The following is a 22780-nucleotide window of genomic DNA, read 5'->3' as shown; positions in this document are numbered from 1 at the left end:
CAGAGCAAATGCAACTCATTTTTGGTTAAAGCAACTCATTTCAAGCATTTAATGTAGCTATCCAAACCCAAAGGGTAGTGTCTTCAGATGGCAGAAAAGTCCACCAATCTAAAAGCCAATCTAAAAGTCCCACCAATCTCATGTTTCAACTTACCTGCTCATAAAATTCATTGACAATGCCTTCTGTCCATTTCAAATGCAAGCCTCGAACTTTTGTTGGGCCATTTATATCTGCCAGTTTGATGCACACCTGGCATACTAACAGGCGATCATTTTCATTACTCCATTCTATACCATTACTGTTTACATCATTGGCCTAGTTTGGAAAAACAGAATTATTTTAGGTGCTGAGGGCACAGGAGTTTTTGGTGGTGGGGGGTTTTTTTTGGCCACACCACACGGCTTGTGGTATCTTAGTTCCCCAACCAGGGTTTGAAACCACACCCTCGGCAGTGAAAGCTTGGAGTCCTAACCACTGGACTGCCAGGGAATTCCCCAGTTTTTTGTTTTTACCAAATTGTCTTAAAACTGTTCCCTGTCCAAAGGACAGGAAGGAATTTCAATAAATGCTTCTTTTAATTGGTTTGTGCCATAACATGTACCTCTATGGGTTAAATTTCCCTTTGAAGTGTCATTTACGGTTTGTTTCAATGGAAGTAGAGCACTGTACACGCAGAACAACAAACCGTGGGTCTCAATATTTGTGATTACCAGAGAAAATGGTAATTTGTGTATATTATATATTATACACAGTATATAATACGATATAATATAAAATATATATGAATACGCAGAAACAAGTCATATAAGAATTATAACTGTTTCCATCTCATAAGGGAACACTTAAGGATCTAACTGTAAAAGACAACATGCTATATAGTTGAAAGAACACAAGTCTTAGAAGCTAATCTCTATGGTTTTAAATCCTGACTCAGAATGATTTACTAATTCATTGTATAACGCTGGAAAAATTACTTAAGCTCCTTGAGTCCACCTTTCTTCATCTATAAAATAGGAAAAATATCCATCTAGCCATACTGCCATGAGGATTAACAAATGAAAAATTCACAGTTCATAGTAAATGCTAACATTGTTATTTAAATAAATGCTAGTTACCAGGCAAATTACCATGCCTTTCAAGAACTCAGATTTCCTCTTGTAAGAAATAAAGTGAATAGGCCAGATCAGTGGCTTTGGAACTTTATTGTGATGGTAGATTTTTTTTGGCATCTACCCCTCTTTTTTCTTTTTTTTGGCTGTGCTGCATAGCTTGCAGGATCTTAGTTCCCCGACCAGGGACTGAAGCAGGGCCAAGGCCGTGAAAGCCCTGAGTCCTAACCACTGGACCACCAGGGAATTCCCTGGCATCCGCCCCTTTTGTTAAAGAAACTCTTATGTAGACCACCACTACAGAAAACAGTTAAAAGAAAGGCGAGCTCTTTAGATTGAAATTGTGTAGTCTAGGGAATTCCCTGGCTGTCCAGTGGTTAGGACTCTGCACTTTCACTGCCGTGGCCCGGGTTCAATCTCTGGTCGGTAACTAAGATCCGCAAGCCTCGCTCCACGGCCAAAAGAAAAGAAATTGTGTAGTCTAGAGCCCCACTCATGTGACATTTTTCTGAGAGACTACAGAACAGAAATCTCTGAGGAACACAGATTCAAAAGTTTTGGGCTAGATAATCTTTCACTTATAAAAACTTCTATTTACTCTGACTTAAGCACTTAAGTGAATTTTTATTAAATAAAAATAAAGGTTAGTGGAGCTATACAGCGATGAAATAAGTTTAAAGAAATTTCAAATTTCTTGCTGATTTTTATAAACATTTTATCAATATCACAACAGTGACATATATAGGTCTCCTTCCAGGAGGTTGAATCTAGTACTCCTTTGATACCTGTTCCTCTACCCTGAAGGTACACCTTCCTTTAGGGCACAAATGTTATCAAGAAAACGATTTCCTGCCTGCAAAAGGTGGGGCATCCTTCCCTCAGGAATCTAAAGCAGTGGTTCTCAACATTTTTTCACCCCAACTTCCGAGGGATAGAACGTGCTCCCATTAGTACCATCACACAAGGGCAGTGATTCTCAATTCCATAGTGAATGTGAGCTCAGTGAGGACAGGGACTTCCATCTGTTCATTCCTTATTCTTCACTAGGACGATTGCATGCAGTGGGCAATCCCAATAAACAGTAGTTCAATGAGTGCCTTATTCTCACGTACTTCTCCAGACCCACACCAGCCAGTTAAACACTTAATAATATAAAGGGAAACAGGTGCAGCAAAGTAGGCATAACTGGCTTCTTAGAAACACATCTTTAACTTCATAAAATGCCTTACTCGGCACTGTGCACAACTTTCTCAAATCTGTCCCTAAAAGCTTCAATTGACATAATTGGAAATGTAGCAAGCAATAGTATTTTTGGACATGTTATAATTTTTTTAAAAATATTGGCATATATATTGTATTATGTCAGATTTATCATGACTTCATGACTTCAGATTTATCATTCTAACTTAATGTTAAAAAAAATACCTTTTGGAATGGCCTAATCAGTTAGGTAATCTGACTGATTGAACCTGGCCATCCCCTAAAGAAAAGTAACTTTTCAATTACCAACCCGCTTTTTTGCCCAGTATAACTTCCTGTCCCCTTGTGCCTATAAAAGTCTTTCATTTTATACTGGTCCTTGGAGCTCCTTTCTGTTAGACTGGATGCTGCCTGATTCAAATCAGCTTTTGATCAAATAAACTCTCAAAATTTAAAACAAAACAAAAAAATACCTTTTGTCAGTAACACTGACAATAATTTCTGCTTTTGAAGCCAGTAATTAATATGCATAACAAACCTTGGCATTGAATTCAGCAAGGAAATCAAAATGCTTTTTAAGATCTGTGGCAAGGATTGCTTCAATGACTAAAAAACGAAAGCGCTTGAATTGCACATTATCAAGATTAAGAAGGAAGTTGTATTCTGGACGAGAAAGATACAGATTCCAGGCTGATGCAGCATGATGATTTTCCAGAACAGATCTGTCGTTGTACAAAACTGCCTAAAAAGGAATAAGAAAAATGAGGCAGGCATCTCAAAGATACTGAACTTTAATAATAAACAGAGTTAGGATCAGGTTGGAAGAATACAATGAGTACCTACTACATGCCAGGCATGTTAATACCTGTAAAGAACGGTTGATAATTTTATAAATGAGTAGACTGAAGTGCAAAGAGAATAAGGTACACCTTTCCAGCATTCACAGCTAGTAAGCGAAAGGGTAATTTGTCTCCAAAGTTCATCTTTGCAGACACCACACTGCCTACCAAGAGATGTAAAGTTGATATCTGAGGTCAACTTCATTAAATCAGTGAACCTTCTCAGATAAAGCTTCTGTTAATAAAGTCATTAGGGACACAGAGAGAGCAGGTTTAGGGATATATTACTGTTCTTTAGCCAGCATGGAATGAACATGCTGACTAAAGCATGAAAGAGAGGAACCTAGAATACTGTGCATGGTGAGTCAGAGAGCCACAAATATGAGAAGGGTACATCCTATACTCCCAACTGACACAGTGCCTGGGAGTCAGAGAAGTATCAAGCAGGTAAAAGCACAAATTCTCTGGTTCAAGTGGTGTAGATTTATTCACTTTTTTTTACACTTCACTCTAGTGGAAGACCTTGAGGTACTACCTCAGTAGTCTAGGACTTGGGAATACAAATTTTAAAAACCACTGGATTATATAGAATTTTTAAAGCTTCTTCCATCTCTAACAAGTAAGCAATTTTTAAAATTATGAATAAGCATAGTAATTATTAAAAGAACTGTCATAGCCAGTGCTAACGGCTGAGTATAAAAATTAAAATGTCCCTATTTTCATAGAGCTTCCTGTCTAATGGAAAAGGACTGATAAAAATACTGCACAATCTCAGTTAAGATGCATATTCTGAGCCTAATTAGATTGTTCTACATATTTGTGAAAATTAGCTATAGTCTAGATTTAAGCATAGATACTTACCATTTAATTTTTTTACATCATTTATTTTTATGTTAGCAGTGATATGATTTAAACTTTGCAGTGAGTCATAAAAAGGCTGGAAACAATCTGTGCCACCAATGGATGAATAAAAAAGATGTAATATATATAAACACAATGCAGTATTTTTTAGCCGTGAAAAAGAAGGAAATCCTGCCATGGGTGGACCTTGAGAGCATTATGCTAAGTGAGATAAGTCGGAGAAAGACAAATACTGTATGATATCACTTACATATATTCTGAGACTGAACTCTAGATACAGTAGAACTAGGTAGTTACCAGAGGGTGGGGGAATTGGGAGATGGTGGTCTAAGGGTACAAATATGCAGTTTGAAGACAAGTTCTGGGGATCTAGTGTACAGCATTGTGATTATAATTAACAATACTATATTATATAATAAAAAACTGCTAAGAGACTAGATCTTAACTGTCCTTACCACACACACAAAGTTAATTAAGTGATGTGATGGAGGTGTTAGCTATCGCTATGGTGGTAATCATATTACAATATACGTATCAAATTAAAATGCACATGTGAAACTTCAAAGACTTCCTAAGGAGTCAACTTGCATTTAATAGTGATTTAACTAAATTCATGCTTAAATCCAATAAAGACTGATAAATTATCAGAATAGCTTTGTTCATGAAGAAGTAATCAAACTCCCAGTTCAATAAATTACAACGTATAATGTGTGTCCTGTAAAGCTAGCTGACTTAAACTCTCATCTAGTGAGATCAATAAAAAAACATTAGGGGCTTCCCTGGTGGCGCAGTGGTTGGGAGTTCGCCTGCCGATGCAGGGGATGCAGGTTCGTGCCCCGGTCCGGGAGGATCCTGCATGTCGTGGAGCGGCTGGGCCCGTGAGCCATGGCCGCTGGGCCTGCGTGTCCGGAGCCTGTGCTCCGCAAGGGGAGAGGCCACGACAGTGAGAGGCCCACGTACCGCAAAAAATAAATAAATAAAATTAATAATTCAGAATTCCTGAAGCATCCAAATTACCCTTTGACCTTACCAAAGAAATATAAAATGGGGACCAAAAGAAATCTGAGTCAATATTAGAATCTAGATATAATCACTATACTGGAAGCTTTAAAGACATGGTAAAAGTGGGAATGGATTGAGGAAAGGCCACCTAAGTCATTGCATAAGAAGGAAAAACCCACCTGGAGAATAAGTAGAAGGAGTCCCCTGCTGGACCCCAGTCAACTCTCTACCTCATGGCTGAGTGGAGGCAAGAATCATGGAGCAGTAAGGAGGCAAATTCTGCTTTAGAAGAATACTGGAAGCTTGCACATAGAGCAACAAGCCAAGCTTAAACTCCGTGAGGAAAACATTCCAGGTAAAACAGATAATGAAGCCTCAGCTAGCTTTTACTGAGAGCGCCATGACAACTAGAAAAGGAAGACAGTTTCCCCCCTAATTTAGAGCTTCAGTAACTAACATCCTCTGAATTTTGCTAAAGCAACTTGCTACCTGCTTTCTCTAGTTATGGATCCCATCCTTATCTCCACAGGCAAATACTTCTCTAACATGGCAAAGCAAATTAGTTGATCATAAAGTTTACTTTTACCTTCTCTGAGTCAAAAGATTTGAAAAGGGGTTTAATACAAACTCTGACGGAATTAATCTTAACAAAAACCCATCAGACATAAAGACTTTGATCAAACAGGAAGACTATGACAAATCTGAACAAATGTCTCCTTTTGAAACACAAGAAAAAGGAGGAAACAGAAAAATCTCTAGGTCATAGTCATAAGATTAAAGAAGGTATTTTAATTTTTCTGAATGAAAAATCTTGGATTAAGAAAGACTGTTTTCATTAAAAAAAATAATATTCCTAACTTTAAAAAATTCCAATAGAGGCAGTTAACAAATTAGGTGCAGCAGTAAACAAATTAGGCCCAGTAGAAAACAGTGAAGCTACTTTTTTTTAAAGAAGTACTTCTCTTTCAAGAAATAGTCTTGATGACCAAGTGTCATCTGGGGACTCCTTTACTCTCAAGTTCTGGGTTCTAAAGTTTCTGGTAATCCCATTATCTTCTAAGACCCTTGGTCTTAGTTATCACCCTTGTTTTGCTAAAACACATTTTTATGTAACTTTCTCAGATAGGATGGATGGAACATAATTTTTAAAAATCTTTGCATACCTAAGACTCTTTATTTTGCTCTTAACACTCAACTGTAGCTTAGCTGGATACAGAACTCTAACATGAAAATAATCCTTTTATGCCAGCACTATCTCCTCCCGTTTTACTTTTTTCCTAGCACTTATGTCATAATCATCTCTCTGTCTTTTACACACACACACTTATTTTTTTCTTGCTTTACTAGAATGTAAGTTCCATGGGGGCAGAATATTTTTTTTGCCTGTTTTGTTCAATAATATTGCCTAGAATAGTGCCCGTCCCACAGTATGCATCGAATAGCCTTGTGTATATTTTATTGCTGAGTCTCTTTAATTGGGAAGGATGAGTAGGTATCCTGTGAACATGGATGGGGCCTGTTTACCTAGCAGGTTTTGCTTTAGAATTACCAGTGTGATTTCAAAAATGGGAAGGATTTACTCTGGAGTACTAAATCTCTCCTGGCCATTTTCTTCAATATCTAAGAGATGTGTTTTCTGCCTGGAAGTAAATGCAGTAAATACAGTAGCTTTGCTTAAAGGTGTGTGGTGTGTGTTATATGGGAGGTGTGTGTGTGTAGAGCAGACAAGGGCAAATGGCATCAGGAGTCTCTAGGGTTCCACTTAGGCCTCAGCTCCCTTCTAGTATACTTTAATCTAGTAATATTTGCCCACATGTTTTTCATTTTCCAGAAACAGTATGAAATTCTTTAACCTACTGGTGATAATATCCTCCTGCCAACTCCTCTCTGTTGTAATGAGCTTCATCCCTTACTAATATTTTGATCAGGAGGAAAAGGAGAAAAATGTACTTGTTTAGTCACCATCTTTATCTATATTTGGGAGGACAAACATTTATGACTGTCTCAGATCTACAATTCTCAAAGTTTTGTTTACTTTTACCCCAAATCAAAATATTCTACAAACTCTAACATCTCAGTCACTAATCTCCATCTTTCAGCCAACTCTTCATTTGGAAATAGCTCAGAAATCTCTTAGAATTTTAATACTGACATCCCTCTAGGATAAAGCTGACTAAATGTTTCCCCTTCTCTCATGGCAAGGATTCAAAATAATCCTCCTAAGTCTTCCCACACATTTCTCTTACCATGAGAATGAAGAATGCTTGATTCAGTTGGTAGTATTATACACTATTGTCCCTTTTTTATCATACACCAGAGCAATAATATCTTTCACTATTTATGGCCTGATTAGACCTATTGAGCTTCCTAAGATGAGAGAGACTGCTTTATTACCTAATAAACAGGTTAGGCCTCAGGCTTTCACAAAAGAGTCCTTATCTCACAGACACTAGCTGAAGAAGGTCTCAAGTATTTCATCACTTTGGGAACAACGGAGTATATTTCAGACAAGCTTAGCGGTCCTGCAGAGCAAAGAAATTAGGGATCCTTCAACATTCAACAAATTTTTACTGAATGCCTTCTGTGTGCTAGGCACCATTCTAGGTATTAGGGAATAAAAGAGATAAAAATCCCTGCCCTCTTGGAAACTTACACTCCTCTGAGAGGCATGGAATAAACAAAATACACAAGCAAAATACATAGTATGCTAAATGACCATTGTTATGATCAGGGGAGGAACATAATGAGTGCCAGGGAGGGGCTTTTGAAATTTCAGGTGGAAGGAAGTGACAAAGTGAGCTATATATTGGGTTGGCCAAAAACTTCGTTAGGGTTTTTTGTAAGATGTTATGGAAAAACGCAAATGAACTTGTTGGCTAACCCAATATATGTCTGGGGAAAGAGCACTCTGGGCAGAGAGAACAGAAACTGACCAGTTTCTTAGAAAGGGAGTGTGCCAGCACATAGAAGGAAACGGCAAGGAAGCCAGTGAGGCTAGATCTGAGTGAATTTAAAAAGGAGAATTATTGGGGGCTAAATCGTGTAGGGCCTTCTGAGCCACTGTAATGACTGTCTTTTACTAGGAGTGAGGGCTTGGAACAGAGAGTGATGTAATGCATGTTTTAACAGGGCCACTCTGGCTGCTATGTGTTGAAACCAGACTAAAGGGGAGCAGGAAGTAAACAAGGAGACTAGGTAAAAGGCTATACTTTTTCATAGCTGAACTCTGATCAATTTCCTTTCCAGTCCAGCCCTTTCCATTGCTTCATCTCTTGGCCGTCCTTAACAATGAGAATTTAGAAATAACACATAGTTACTGATTGTGTCCAGACTTCATGTTTGTATTTTGATCAGGACAACAGTTTTGAGTATACAACTTATATAAATTACATTCATGTGTCATTGTTTTCAATTATCTGCATGCAAGACAAGTAACACTAGAATTCACTAACTTGTAATATCCTTGAAGAAGAGGTAATAAACAAGTCTGACTCACCTATACTCAAAGCTAATAAAGAGAGAATGAAAGCAGAGGGTGGAATAGAATAGTAAATAATTCCTGTCTACATGATATCTGATTCAGTAGAAAACTTTCCAAGTGTTATCTCTTTTAGTCATATCAGGTACATATTTTGAGGTTCAGAAAGATAAGGGTCACTTGCCTAATGTCACACAGCTAATAGTAGGTAACCAGAAATTAAACTCAGGTCTCTCAATCCGAAGACCAGTACATTTTCCACTGTGCCACTACTGCCCAGGTCTGTGACTTGCCATAGGACTAGGTTTATGAAGTGCTAGGCTACAGAAAATGGGCGTCTGATTCTTGCAGAATGGGACTGCAAATGAGGAAATGTGTTCCTTAGTGGGAAATTTCTCCCAAAGCAATTCTTAGAAAGTGGAAAAATATTAATATCTAGATTGAAATTCATTTAAAAGTTACCTGTGGAAATCATGAGCTATGAGGAGATGAAGTCTAACTGGAGAAAATGAATTATATAGCACTTTTAATCTTCTCTCTCTCTCTCTGAATCCTATTCTTGTTCTGGGTAGAGAATCTATCTCCTATATTTTAAGCAGTGGGAGTGTGTGAGAGAAATGAGAAAAGGAACACAGAGAATGGCTATAAAAGATGAAAGAATCAGAACTGAGTTTTGAACATAGAGCAACAAAGTGAGGAAGTAAGATGAATTCAGCAAACAGTCATTGACAACTTGCTCTTTGTAAGGCAGGCAGGCAGAAATACAAAGCTGACATTTCAGGAATCACCAGCCTAAACAAAAATTCACAACCACACTAAATTCTGCTTAAAACCAAGTATAGTCATCCCTTAGCATCTGCAGGGAATTGGTTCTAGGACCCCTGCAGATGCTCAAGTCCCTTAATAAAATGATGTAGTATTTTCATATAACCTACGCACATCCCCTGTATACTTTAAATCTTCTCTAGGTTACTTATAATACCTAATACAATGTAAATAGTTGCCAGTGTGCAGCAAATTCCAAGTTTTGCTTTTTTTGGAACTTTCTGGAATTTTTTAAATTTTCAAATATTTTTGATCTGCAGTTGATCGAATCCATGGAGGCAGAAACCCTGGATATGGAGGGCTGACTGTATTTAGTTCCAAGTCCTAATGTTTAAAGTCATCGCAATTACAGTATCCGTTTGTTGGGGACTCCTACCTCTTATGCAAATTATGACCCTAAAGGAACCTTGCACCTTATCAGCTGTACTGAATACAAAAATAAGGTACTAGAAGATTTTTTACATACATGAATATAGGCAGACCTAAGAGACTGCATATTATGGTATGTTTCAGAGGAAAAAAAAGAGGACAACAACAAAAACAATAACAGTTCTCAGTCGTTATAGCTTTTAGGCACATGAAGGATCTTGCTACAAGGAAGAGTAAGTCTTACATCTAGTCAAAGTCTTATCAATTTGATCAAAGGCAAAGATATTGACAGCGAAGACTCCAGAATTTCATAAAAGTAGTGAATTACTCTTTCAGGAACATTTTATTTATTTTCCAGTTGAAGATTTTTCCCTAATTCTTCAGCACATGTCATATCACTGCCGTGTGTTATTATCCAACGGCCAAATGATTCAATTGAAGAATGGTTTACAAAGGGAAATACAGTATGGCTGTAAAATTTCAGAATCACTCCTTAAACTTTCTGAAAAAGTAGTTCCTACCTGAGGGGCATTTGTAGCCACTAGAAATGCATTTGTCCGCCCTGGGTGGTCGTAATCATGCATGGCAGCTGCCACATACAGAGCCATCAATTCCAATGCAGGAATGTTTGAAGACAGGCAGCCATAGCTCTCATCTGGAATAGAGCAACTCCTCGAAAAAATGTAAGCAATTCGCCCAGGGTTAATTCTACCGTTAGAATCTGTGGAACAAGCAAAATAACCCAGCATTACACATAATATCCTCACAAGGAGGCTAAGGAGGAGATTCCCATAGGTAATATGATTATTTATCTTATTTGTTGACTTACCTAAGAAATAGACGCTATTTATAAACATGGACATAAAATAGTATACTATTTCCAACATACATGCTAATAGAGAGGAACAGTGTTAAACACGACCCTGAAGTCACTCACTTTACAGGACATGACAGGATTCTCATGATGCTCTGTTACTCAAGCTAGTGATAATTTTTAAAAACCTCTGATTGATAGATGCGCCACGGCTTCAGTAGGGACCGCTCCTCTCGAAGGGTCTGAGCCTTGCCAGCCCCTCCCCCAGGAGACCGTTGCAGTGGGCCAGCCCCTGCTCTTTGGTAACCATGTGTGACCGAAAGGCTGTGATCAAAAATGCCGATATGGGCTTCCCTGGTGGCACAGTGGTTGAGAGTCTGCCTGCCAGTGCAGGGGACACGGGTTCGAGCCCTGGTCTGGGAAGATCCCACATGCTGCGGAGCAACTGGGCCCGTGAGCCACAATTACTGAGCCTGCGTGTCTGGAGCCTGTGCTCCGCAACAACAGAGGCCGCAATAGTGAGAGGCCTGCGCACCGCGATGAAGAGTGGCCCCCGCTTGCCACAACTAGAGAAAGCCCATGCACAGAAACGAAGACCCAACACAGCCATTAATTAATTAATTAATTAATTATTTTAAAATGCCGATATGTCTGAGGAGATGCAACAGGGCTCAGTGGAGTGTGCTACTCGGGCGTTGGAGAAATATAATATAGAGAAGGACATTGTGGCCCATATCAAGAAGCAGTTTGACAAGAAGTATAACCCCACCTGGCACTGCATCGTGGGGAGGAACTTCAGTAGTTATGTGACACATGAAACCAAACACTTCATCTACTTCTACCTGGGCCAAGTGGCCATTCTCCTGTTCAAGTCTGGTTAAAAGCATGGACTGTGCCACACACCCAGTGATCCGTCCAAAAACAAGGACTGCAACCTAAATTCCAAATACCAGAGACTGAAATTTTCAGCCTTGCCTAAGGGAACACCTCGATCTTTATTGTGTTGTTTTGTACAGGGCATTCTCTGTACTAGTTTGTTCTGGTTATAAAGCAATTAGCAAAACAGCTTATATTTGTATTTTCTATTCCATACCTCTCTGCCCCATGTTTTTTCTCTTCAAAATCCATTCCTTTAAAGAAATAAATGTGTTGGAGAAGTGTGCATTTAAAAAAAAAAAAGAAGCCAAACCTCTGATTTTCTAAACATTTGTTATTTAATGGTTAGATATAATAGCCGGGGTAACAGGAAAAACCAACCTAGAGAATAACATTTCATGAAATAGTATAGAGACTTAGGAATTTAATATATTAACAAAGTAAGCTATTCAACATAGATGCTTTTCAAATCTTATCCAGATAGATTACCTTTCATTTGTAACCCTGACTACAACCCTTCTTCCTCTTCTTTTTCCTTCCATGAAGCCCCTTATAAAATACTGTAAAGAAAAACTATGAAAACTGAAAAGGCATGGAAAACTGAGGAATGACTCAGTCAATATAACTCTTTTTATCTTCTGGTTAGAAACAGTGTTTTCACTATCAACACTATGCTTTTGGTGTCCTTAATATCTTACATTTGTTTCTTCCTTTTTTTGTAATTGGCTGGCTGTCTCCATTTAGATAGTCACGAGATTGTTTTTGCTAAAGGGATCTTGAAGTATTAAGAAGAAAATAATAAACTATATTGAGAGTAGATAGCAAATAAAACCACAAAGATATTAGAGAGATACTAAATTTCATTGGTGTGTTCACCAGTGGAAACTCAGAATAATGTCCTGGCTTGTTAAAGTCCAAAAGGACTTTATCATAATTTAGTTCACTCAATATTTGCAATCACAAGAATGTTTTAACATAATGACTTTAACAAACACTATTGATAATTATAAAGATACCTAATTATTTTCATGCTGTTTATATTTTGTACCTAAATTGAGTTTTAGAATTACCCACACTAGAGCTACTTTAAAAAATAATTATAAAAAGTAAAAACAAGACAGTTAAATGTATGGATAAAGATATATTTAATTCTGATAAGATTTTAATTACCAATATCAGAGTCAATAACTTCAATTTTCCTGCATTATATGTGTTCTGTATTTCCCCTAGAATTTAAAATATATACATAAAATATCAAAAATGGCAAAAAAAATCCTTTTAAACTCAATAATTACTTAGAATTGACATATTAGGATCTTAATACATTAGTTTGTATATATTTAACATGAAATTAGTAGTATAAAAAAGAAAATAGATGGCAAGGACAACTAAACATAACTACTGTAGATCCCATTTAAAAGGAGGCCTCACAGGACTTCCCTGGCAGTCCAGTGGTTAAGACTTTGCCTTCCAGTGCAGGGGGTGTGGGTTCAATCCCTGATCAGGGAGCTTAAGATCCCACATGCCAAAAAACCAAAACATAAAACAGAAGCAATATTGTAACAAATTCAATACAGACTTTAAAAATGGTCCACATCAAAAAAAAAATCTTTAAAACATTAAATAAATAAAATAAAAGCAGGCCTCAGTAAAAGGCATCCAGATTGAAAAGGAAGAGGTAAAACTACCTCTATTTGTAAATGACATGATTGTATACAGAAAAATCCTAAAAAAAATCCACTGGAAAACTAGTAGAACTAATAAATGAGATCATAAAGGTTGCAGGGTACAAGATCAATATGCAAAAAATCAATTTTATTTCTTCATACTAGGAATGAATAATCAAAAAATGAACCCAAGAAAGCAATTCCATTTACACTAGCATCAAAAAGAATAAAATACTTAGGAATAAATTTAACAAAAGAAGTGTAAAACCAGTATTCTGAAAACTAAAAAATATTGTTGGAAGAAATTAAAGAAGACTTAAATAAGTAGAAAAATACCCATGTTCATGGTTCAGGAGACTTAATATTGTTAAGATAGCAATACTCCCCAAAATGATCTATGGTTCAACACAATCCCTACCAAAATCCCAGCTGGCTTTTTTGGTACAAGAGATATATAAGCTGGCCCTAAAATTCATATGGAAATGCAAGAGATCCAGATTAGCCAAAACAATCTTGAGAAAGAAGAATAATTTCGAAGTTTACTACAAAGCTTTAGTAACAAAGATTGCGTGGTACTGGCATAGGATAGACACATAGATCAATGGAATAGAATTGAGAGTCCAGAAATAAATCCTCATATATATGGTCAATTGCTTTTGGACAAGGGTGCCAAGACCTCGTTGAGAGCCAACTATGCCCTGCGTGATGCAAGGCACTTTCATACATGTTGTTTCATTTAATGCTCACATCTTAAAAGGTAGAAACTGATTTCATAACATTTAAGAGCCAACCATGTACAGAATATATAAAGAAATTTTTTCAACAAATGGTGCTGGGACAACTAGATATCCATGCGCTAAAGAATGAATGTTGAGGGGCCTCCCTGGTGGCGCAGTGGTTGAGAGTCCGCCTGCCGATGCAGGGGATACGGGTTCGTGCCCCGGTCTGGGAGGATCCCATATGCCACGGAGCGGCTGGGCCCGTGAGCCATGGCCGCTGGGCATGCGCGTCCGGAGCCTGTGCTCCGCAACGGGAGAGGCCACAACAGTGAGAGGCCCACATACCACAAAAAAAAAAAAAAAAAAAAGAATGAATGTTGAACCTCTTCCTTATTTCATCCCCCCAAATTAGCTCCAATGGATCCTAGACCTAAACTTAAGAGCTAGCTATAACTATGAAACTCTTGGAAGAAAACATAGTAAATCTTCATGACCCTGAGTTACACAAACCCTTCTTAGATATGACACCAAAAGCATGAGTAATGAAAGAAAAAATAAGATAAATTAAACCACCAAATTTAAAGCTTCTGTGCTTCGACAGACACCATCAAAAAAGTGCAAAGACAACACAATGTGAGAAAATAGCAAATCATAAATCTGATAAGATACTTGTATCCAGAATATATAAAGAACTTCTACAACTCAGTAATGAAAAGACAAATGACCAAATTTTTAAATGGACAAAGGACAAAGAAGATATACAAATGGCCCATAACAACATGAAAAGATGCTCAATGTCATTAGCTATCAGGGAAATGCTAATCAAAAAACCCACAATGAGATACCACTTCACACCTACTAGAATGGCTATCAAAAAGATAGATAATAACAAGAAATGGCAAGAAATTGGAACCTTCATACGTTGTGTGTAGGAATGTAAAATAGTGCAGCCACTTTGGAAAATAGTTTGGCAGTTCCTCCAAATGTTAACCACAGAGTCACCTTATGACCCAGTAATTCCATAAAACTAATAGGTATATGGCCAAGAGAAATGAAAACATATACCCACACAAAAGCTGGTAGAATATTCATAGCACATTATTCATAACACCCCAAAAGTGGAAGGAACCCAAATTTCCATCAACTGCACATTGACTGGTAGAAGAGTGAGAAAGAGACAGAAAAAAATGCTTAATATATAAAATAAATATCAATATATATCAAAGCAATGAGGAAAATACATGGCTATTATAGACTTCATTTCTGTGACTGGTCACATAGCTGTGTTTGGGATATAATCATTTTCTTATTTCACTACCCATCCCTCATTCCCTTTTTGCTCAGCCAGCATCTCTACTGATTATGGTTCTTTGCCCAGTGGGATGAATACTTTTGGGGGTCTATACTATTAGTGACCCTTATGGCACTGGATTACTGCAGTTTTTCATTATCTTTTGTCACTGGACATAGGAGTACCAAAAAGGTCAGAGAATCTGCTGGGTTCCTAACATACATCCTCCCATGTGTAGTAGGAACCCTATTTTTTCTTGATAATGAGGATCAGACAGGATCAATCACCTGACCTTGTACAGAATCCTCCTCCTGTCTACTGGTTCAAAGGCATGGAGAACACAAAGTGGCCAGATGTCAGTCTCAGTTTACAGTTTCCCTTTTATGTGTCCTCTACTGAAAGCACTTTTCCTTGGGAACTAAGGTGTGTAAGCCAAGTTTTTGTTTGTTTTGGTGGGGGTGGGGGGAGAAGCAAAAATTTTCTAAGTGGATCATTCGAGGTAACAGAAAAAACCCTCCTAATCCCACTCTTTGATTCACAGATTTGTGTATTCTTGGAACAGGAGAAATGGTACCATATACTGGTCACTGGTTCAGAAAATAAACCACATTTTGTGGGACAGCACCTTAGCCCCACAAAATGTTTTCACCTAACAGGTGCCCCAACTGAGTCTTCAATATGTCATTCTCTCAGGCCAGCTGTGGGATGATAAAGTTCATGAAAAGATTAGTAAATTCTGTGGGCATGAGCCCACTGCAACAATCTTTTGAGGTAAAAATGAGTTCCTTGATATGTAATATTGTATATAATAAGCCAATGGTGAATAAGGCATTCACTAAGTTCATAGATGGTGATGGTGAAGCACTATAGACAGTAAAAGTAAATCCATACACAGAGTAAGTGAGAACAAAAGCTGTCTCTTCTATAAGACAAGGGATCCAATATAATCAACCTACTACTACCAGATAGATGACTGGATGTTCCCCTAGGGAATGGTGCTATATCAAGGGCTCACCACTGGTTTCTCCTATTGCCAAGCTGAGCACTCAACAGAAGCCAGGGTCAGTCAGCCTCAGTGAGAGGAAGTCCATGTTGCTAAACCCATATATAATCTCCATTCTTGCCATCTTGGCTACTGTGTTTATAAGCCCATCAAATGAAAACTGGAGTAGCTAAGGAAAGAGTCTGATTGATAATCAAGAGAAGAGGTCATTTTGACTACTTGATTATTGAGAGCCTCTTTTGCAGGGAATGCTCTTTGGGAACTGTATTATTCAGGGTTGTACAGAGAAGCGGAACCAACAGTGTGTGTGTTTGTGTGTGAGAGGGTGTGTGTGTGTGTGAGAGAGAGAGAAAGAGAGAGAGATTTTAAGGAATTGGCTCATGCGAATATGGAGGCTGGCAAGTCCAAAATCTGCAGTATGGGCTAGCAGACTGCAGAACCAGGTAAGAGTCAATGCTGCAGTTCAAGTATGAAGGCTGTCTGCAGGCAGAATTCCTTCTTTTTGGGGGGAAGTCAGTCTTTGTTCTATTAAAGCCTTCAACTGATTGGATGAGGCCCACCCACATTATGGAGAGCAATCTGCTTTACTCAAAATCCACTGATGAGTTAATCTCATCTAAAATACAGCCTCATGGAAACATCCAGAAAAATATTTGACCAAACGTCTGAGCACCATGGTTCAACCATGGTTGACACATAAAATTAACCATTACAGTAAGCATTCACATGGGAAACAAATATCCTCCACTCTGAGAAGTCTAGCCACAAATCTCTTTCCCAGAAATCCTTATCACCAATTTTCCAATCTTTTTCCTTCTAAAACTCTAAGTATCCAAGCAAGCTATTACCCATGGGCCATGTATCTGTGTAGATCCTTTCTCCTGGTCATCTCTCTCTCTAGGCCAAATAAACAAGCAGATTTACTGCTTGATGTTCTGCCTACTGATTGGATTTACCTTCCCCTTTTTATCCTTAAAAAGGGTACCTACCTTTGAGAGTCTATAAAGCTGTAGTCATCCACTTTCAGGAGGTACTGACTGGTATATGGGACAAAACAATCTATAAACCAGGTCTTTTCTCCTTCAGTCAACTGGTCATGGGTAATTCCCCATGAAGCCATATGGATTAAGGAAGAGTGCCAACGTATTAGCAATAGCTGCCATAGGAATCTGAGTTCATATTTGGAGTCTCCTGTTCCTTCAGGGGCAGCTCAAAACTAACCTTGTATTTAGTATTTCCTCTTGATGATTGAGTGCTACTGTACATGCCAACTTTAGGAGAGTCAGAGGGCCCAAGTTTATGACAGGCAGGTCATGTGGTAACTTAGTGCTCATGGTCAAATACTCAAACTCTATCAGAGCCCAGTAACAATCTAGCAGCTGTTTTACAAAAAGAACAGTTATCCGAGGAAGAAGGATGGGCACTGCCTCAAAATCCTAAGGATTTATACTATGATTCCCTTGTAGTGATCTTCTGTAACTCCACAGAGGATCCCTACCTGCCAAAGACACTCTGAAAACTGCTGGATGTGTTGAGGGTCATATTGCCAAGTGTCCAAGCAGCTTACACTACCCTGAAACTGCTTCACATGATTCTCCTGCTCTGAGTTGCACACAAAATTCATAGCCTTACAGTTCATGGGTTGGAGCAGCAGTACTGAGATACTGTAAATTTGTCTTTAGAATCCAAAGAGCCCTCTAGGTAAAGAATTCAAAATAATTGTCCCTAACCTTGGAGAGGATACCTCAACATATCCTAGACCACCAGATTCCTAATAGCTTCACTGAGGTAGCAAATCTCTGAATTTTTGTGCAAGTTCTCTCATTTCTCTTCCTCTGGCACTCTTATCAAGGTATCCAGGATATTTGTTACATCTTGCACAGTAGAGCTATTCAGCATTATCTGGTCATTATACTGGACCACTTTGATACCTTATGGGACTAGGCTAGATTATAACAGAATGGGAGACTTGACATAGCCCAGAACTAGGATGATGAAAGTGTACTGCTATGCCTGCCAGGTGGGAAAGTAAATGTCTTCTTGTGGATTTTGCTAACAGGTATAAAGAAAGAAACATTTCACCAGATTAACAGCTGTGTACCAAATAGGATGAGTTGGGTTGACTTATTCAAAAATTCATATCTGGAACAGCTGTGACAACTGGAGTCACCACTTGATGAAGTTTAGAATAATCCACTATCATTTTTCAAGATCCATTCATCTTGTGTAAAAGCTGAAGTACCACAGGTCAAATAGCAATGTGATGGAAATCACCACTCCTGCATTTATTAAGTATTTGATGGTGGCACTAATTTTGCAGTCCATCCAGAAATAAGGTACTGCTTTGGTTCACTATTTTGCTAGAATGAGGCAGTTTCAGGAGATTTCATTTGACCCCTCCTACCATGATGGTCCTCTCTGCAGAGATCAAGGAATTAATGGAGGGATTCTGCCAGTTGCTAAATATGTTTATTCCAACTCTGCATTCCAAAAATGGGTGGGTTCAGGGAACTACCACTATGAGATGGACCCAGGCCAAAAGTCCTTTTATCATCTAAATTCCGTAAGCCCCTACTATGATTGGTGGGGCAGTGTGGTAGTTTACCCTCCAGGAGTTAGCGTTGCAATGTATTACTCAACACTGATGAAGGGGGACACTTCTGAGGGACATGGTTAGGTATGGGTGGGAAGACTACATGATCAACCCATTTCAACATCCTATCAGTGTAAGCCTTTGAATTCCTTCCTCCACAGTATATCAGGAAGTTGTGACACCTCAATTTCTCTTGATGCCTAGATTTCAGACATTGAATGGAGCAAACTGTTAGGGCCACTGCCAAACACTCACACTAATGCCCTGAATTAATGCCCTGAATCCAGAATCTCTAATAGGTACACCTATATCAATAAATTCAGAATGATCAACCATTACCTTCCTTTCCCTTGCTGTAACACTTTAAATCCATTCCCACATATGTTCCTCAGGTTTCTGCCAATATAAATTTAGGAAATTATTCTGGTGTTCAGACTTAGATCCTGGCAGATATGAGTTTAATTATGGATCACAAAGAAATGAGAGGTGGTGGGACTGGATTTAGAGGTGAAATAACATTCCCCTACAAGTCAAGAATCTCAGGTGAGGTTGTTATAAGGTCTTCAGGCAACCAACACAAGAAGAAATGATTGTTTCTCAGCAGGGAGGTACAGCAAGACTTGAGGGGTTCAGGGTAATCAGATTTACTGAAATCTACTCAGATATTCCCCTTCCAGTTATCAGGGTCCTTTCTTTCCCAATCGATACCATAGTTCTAACATAAGAGGCTTAGCGAGGCCATGAACTCAACTTGAATTGTATTTCAGATAACTTCAGGATCAGACTTTGGATTATGTTTTCAGAAGTTATGATCCTACAACTATAAAAATTAAGGAATCTTTTAGCTATCTGGTTCTCTAACCATTCATTAAAACTCTAAATGTGTCATTTCGTTTCTTTTTTTTAATTGAAATATAATTGACACAAAGCACTGTGTAAATTTAAGGTATACAAGGTGTTGATTTGATACATTTGTATATTGCTATATGATTACCACCTGGAGCATTAGCTAACACCTCACTACACCACATAATTATCGTTTCTTTTTCGTGGTGAGAACAATTAAGATCTAGTCTCTCAGCAACTTTGAGCTTTATAATATAGTACTGTTGACTATAATCACTATGCTGTGCATTAGCTCTCCAGAACTTGTTTATCTACTAGTTCCAAGTTTGTACCCTTAAACAACATATCCCCAATTCCCTCACTCATGGCCTGTTTTCACAAGTTCAACATTCTTAGATTCCATATATAAGTGATATTATAAAGTTTTTGTCTGACATTTCATTTAGCATAATGCCCTCAAGCCCATCTGTGTTGTTGAAAATGGCAGGATTTCCTTCTTTCTCATGGCTGAATAATATTCCATTGTGTGTGTATACACACACACACACACACACACACACACCCCTTCTTTATCCATTCATCCATTGACAGACAAGTTATTTCCATGTCTTGGCTATTGTGAATAATGATGCAATAAACATGGGAGTGTGTGTATCTCTTTAAACTTCTGTTTTCATTTCCTTTGGATATATACCCAGAAATTGCTACTTCATATGATAGTTCTATTTTTATTTTTTTGAGGAATCAAAATCTCCATACTGTTGTTCACAATGGCTGAACCAATTTACCTTCCCTTCAACAGTGCACAAGTGTTCCCTTATATCCACATCCTGCCCAAGACTTACCTCTTGTCTTTTTGATGACAGCCATTCTAACAAGTGTGAGGTGATATCCCATTGTGTTTTTGTTTTTTGGTTTTTGGTTTTTTTTGCGGTACGTGGGCCTCTCACTGTTGTGGCCTCTCCCGTTGCGGAGCACAGGCTCCAGACGCGCAGGCTCAGCAGCGTGGCTCACGGGCCCAGCTGCTCTGCGGCATGTGGGATCTCCCCAGACCGGGGCACAAACCCATGTCCCCTGCATCGGCAGGCGGACTCTCAACCACTGCGCCACCAGGGAAGCACCCCCATTGTGGTTTTGATTTATATTTCCCTGATGATTAGTGAGGCTGAGTACCTTTTCATGTACCTGTTGGCCATTTGGATGTCTACTTTGTTTCTCTGACCATTTTAAAGAATTGGATTGTTTTTTGGTTATTGAGTTGTACAAGTTCTTTATGTATTTTGGATATTAACCCCTTACCCAGTATATGGTTTGCAAATATTTTCTCCCATTCTGCAGGTTGCATTTTCATTTTTTAAATTGTTTCCTTTGCTGTGTAGAAGCTTTTTAGTTTGATGTAGTCACACTTGTTTTTTTTGCTTTTGTTGCTTATACTTTTGGTGTCATCACTTTTTTTTTCTATTAATTCTCCATTGCAATCAGAATAAGGCAGCGCATCCCATAGTCCTTATAGTCTTTGTTTCTACCACAATTTTACATTTCAACAGCTACTTGGTCTCCCAAAGAAAGCTTTGTCTTCTACACATACTTGATTCCATAATATTGTGTATAAGGACTTATAGCACTGCTAGTAAGAACTCAGGAGGAAGTAAAGTGCATGGAAGAGGAAACAGGCATTGCCTTAGGGAATACTTAAATCATCTTGAACAGGCTGGTGGTAGAAAACTGCTGTCAAGAACACTGCCAGTGAGGGCTCAGATGAACCCATAATTGGAAACTAGAAGAAAGGGGATCATTGTCAATATAGCAGCAGAAAGCTTAGTCGAATTGTGTGCTGCATATGTGGAATACAAAACTTGTAAACAATGAACTTAAGATATTTAGCTGAGGAGATTTCCAAGGAAAGTATTAAAGATATATAGCCAGGTTTCTTCCTGTTTGAAATAAAATGCAAGAGAAGGGGCTTCCCTGGTGGCGCAGTGGTTGGGGGTCTGCCTGCTAATGCAGGGGACACGGGTTCGAGCCCTGGTCTGGGAGGATCCCACATGCCGCGGAGCGACTGGGCCCGTGAGCCACGACTACTGAGCCTGCGCGTCTGGAGCCTGTGCTCCGCAACAAGAGAGGCCGCGATAGTGAGAGGCCCGCGCACCGCGATAAAGAGTGGCCCCCGCTTGCCACAACTAGAGAAAGCCCTCGCACAGAAACGAAGACGCAACACAGCAAAAATAAATTAATTAATTAATAAAAAAAAAACTCCTACCCCCAACATCTTCTTTAAAAAAAAAAAAAATGCAAGAGAAAAATGAGGGAGAACTGTTAAGCAAAACAGGTCCAGGACTTGATAATTTGGGAAATTCTCAACCTGTTCAGACTGCAAAAAATATTAAAAATAGGAGATGCACTGTCAGGAATGTGTACACTGGACAGAAAACCAACATTGTAGCTGCACCACTTTTTGCTAATTCTTTTGAAGGATGAAAAGGTCAGGGTCTGAGACAGACTTGAAGATGCAACGCTGATGTCTTTGAAGAAAGGGCTGTGAGCCATGGAATGCAGATGGCTTGTAGAAGTTGGAGGGGGTAAGGAAACATTCCATGCCATGCGGCATGTAGGACCTTAGTTCCCCAACCAGGGATCGAACTCATGCCCCCTGCACTGGGAGTGCAGAGTCCTAACCACTGGACCGCCACGGAATTCCCCAAATTTGTATTGTTTTAAGCCACTAAGTCTGTGGTAATTTGTTACAGCAGCAATAGGAAACTAATTCAGATTTTGGCACTTGGAAGTAGGGTGTTGCTATAACAAATACCTAAAAATGTGAAAACAGCTTTGGAATTGGGCAGTGGGAGAAGGCTGGAAGAATTTTGAAGAGCGTGATAGAAAACAATAAAAGATATTAATCAATATATTCAAGAAGTTTAGTGAACCCCAAATAGGATGAATATAAAGAATATCATCTAAGTGCATCATAGTCAAAATGTTAAAAAAACAATAGCAAAGAGAAAAGGGACATAATACTTTTAAGGAGAGATAAGACTTATGGCTGATTTGTCAACAGAAACTATAGAAGTCAGAAGATGAACCCAGAGGTATCTACAAATGTGCTGAAATAAGAAAAATTATTCTAAGACAAAATAAATACATCTATAGGGACTTGCCTGGTGGCGCATTGGTTAAGAATCCACCTGCCAATGCAGGGGACATGGGTTTGAGTCCTGGTTTGGGAAGATCCCACATGCTGTGGAGCAACTAAGCTCGTGTGCCACAAATACCGAGCCTGCGCTCTA

General features: G+C 38.7%; 2 protein-coding genes across 3 annotated transcripts in view; one reads left to right on the top strand and one right to left on the bottom strand.

Moving 5' to 3' along the window:
• Window positions 1-22780, bottom strand: part of PDE3B (phosphodiesterase 3B) — a 166513-nt gene that overhangs the window by 5886 nt on the left and 137847 nt on the right. For both annotated transcript variants that reach the window (XM_060103988.1, XM_060103989.1), the window contains exons 13-15: window positions 10206-10405; window positions 2849-3052; window positions 155-316 (exon numbers count right to left, since the gene is read on the bottom strand). In XM_060103988.1, the coding sequence (XP_059959971.1) occupies window positions 155-316; window positions 2849-3052; window positions 10206-10405 (566 nt within the window). The remainder of the gene's footprint in view (window positions 1-154; window positions 317-2848; window positions 3053-10205; window positions 10406-22780) is intronic.
• On the top strand, window positions 10727-11562 carry LOC132493936 (dynein light chain 1, cytoplasmic-like). The gene is made up of 2 exons (XM_060104874.1): window positions 10727-10831; window positions 11135-11562. The coding sequence occupies exons 1-2, from the start codon at window positions 10807-10809 to the stop codon at window positions 11377-11379; spliced, it is 270 nt and encodes an 89-aa protein (XP_059960857.1). The 5' UTR covers window positions 10727-10806; the 3' UTR covers window positions 11380-11562.

This window comes from Mesoplodon densirostris, chromosome 7 (genome assembly GCF_025265405.1).
Source record: "Mesoplodon densirostris isolate mMesDen1 chromosome 7, mMesDen1 primary haplotype, whole genome shotgun sequence".
In the NCBI taxonomy this organism is placed as follows: Eukaryota; Metazoa; Chordata; class Mammalia; order Artiodactyla; family Ziphiidae; genus Mesoplodon; species Mesoplodon densirostris.
This window is presented reverse-complemented; position numbering and strand designations above follow the sequence as displayed.

What these genes read in the sequence shown, in the direction of transcription:
- LOC132493936 (XM_060104874.1), top strand. Translation starts at nt 10,807, where the DNA reads ATGTGTGACCGAAAGGCTGTGATCA. An exon ending in TGACCGAAAGGCTGTGATCA is followed by an intron (nt 10,832 to 11,134) that starts AAAATGCCGATA and finishes ATTAATTATTTT; the next exon opens with AAAATGCCGATATGTCTGAG.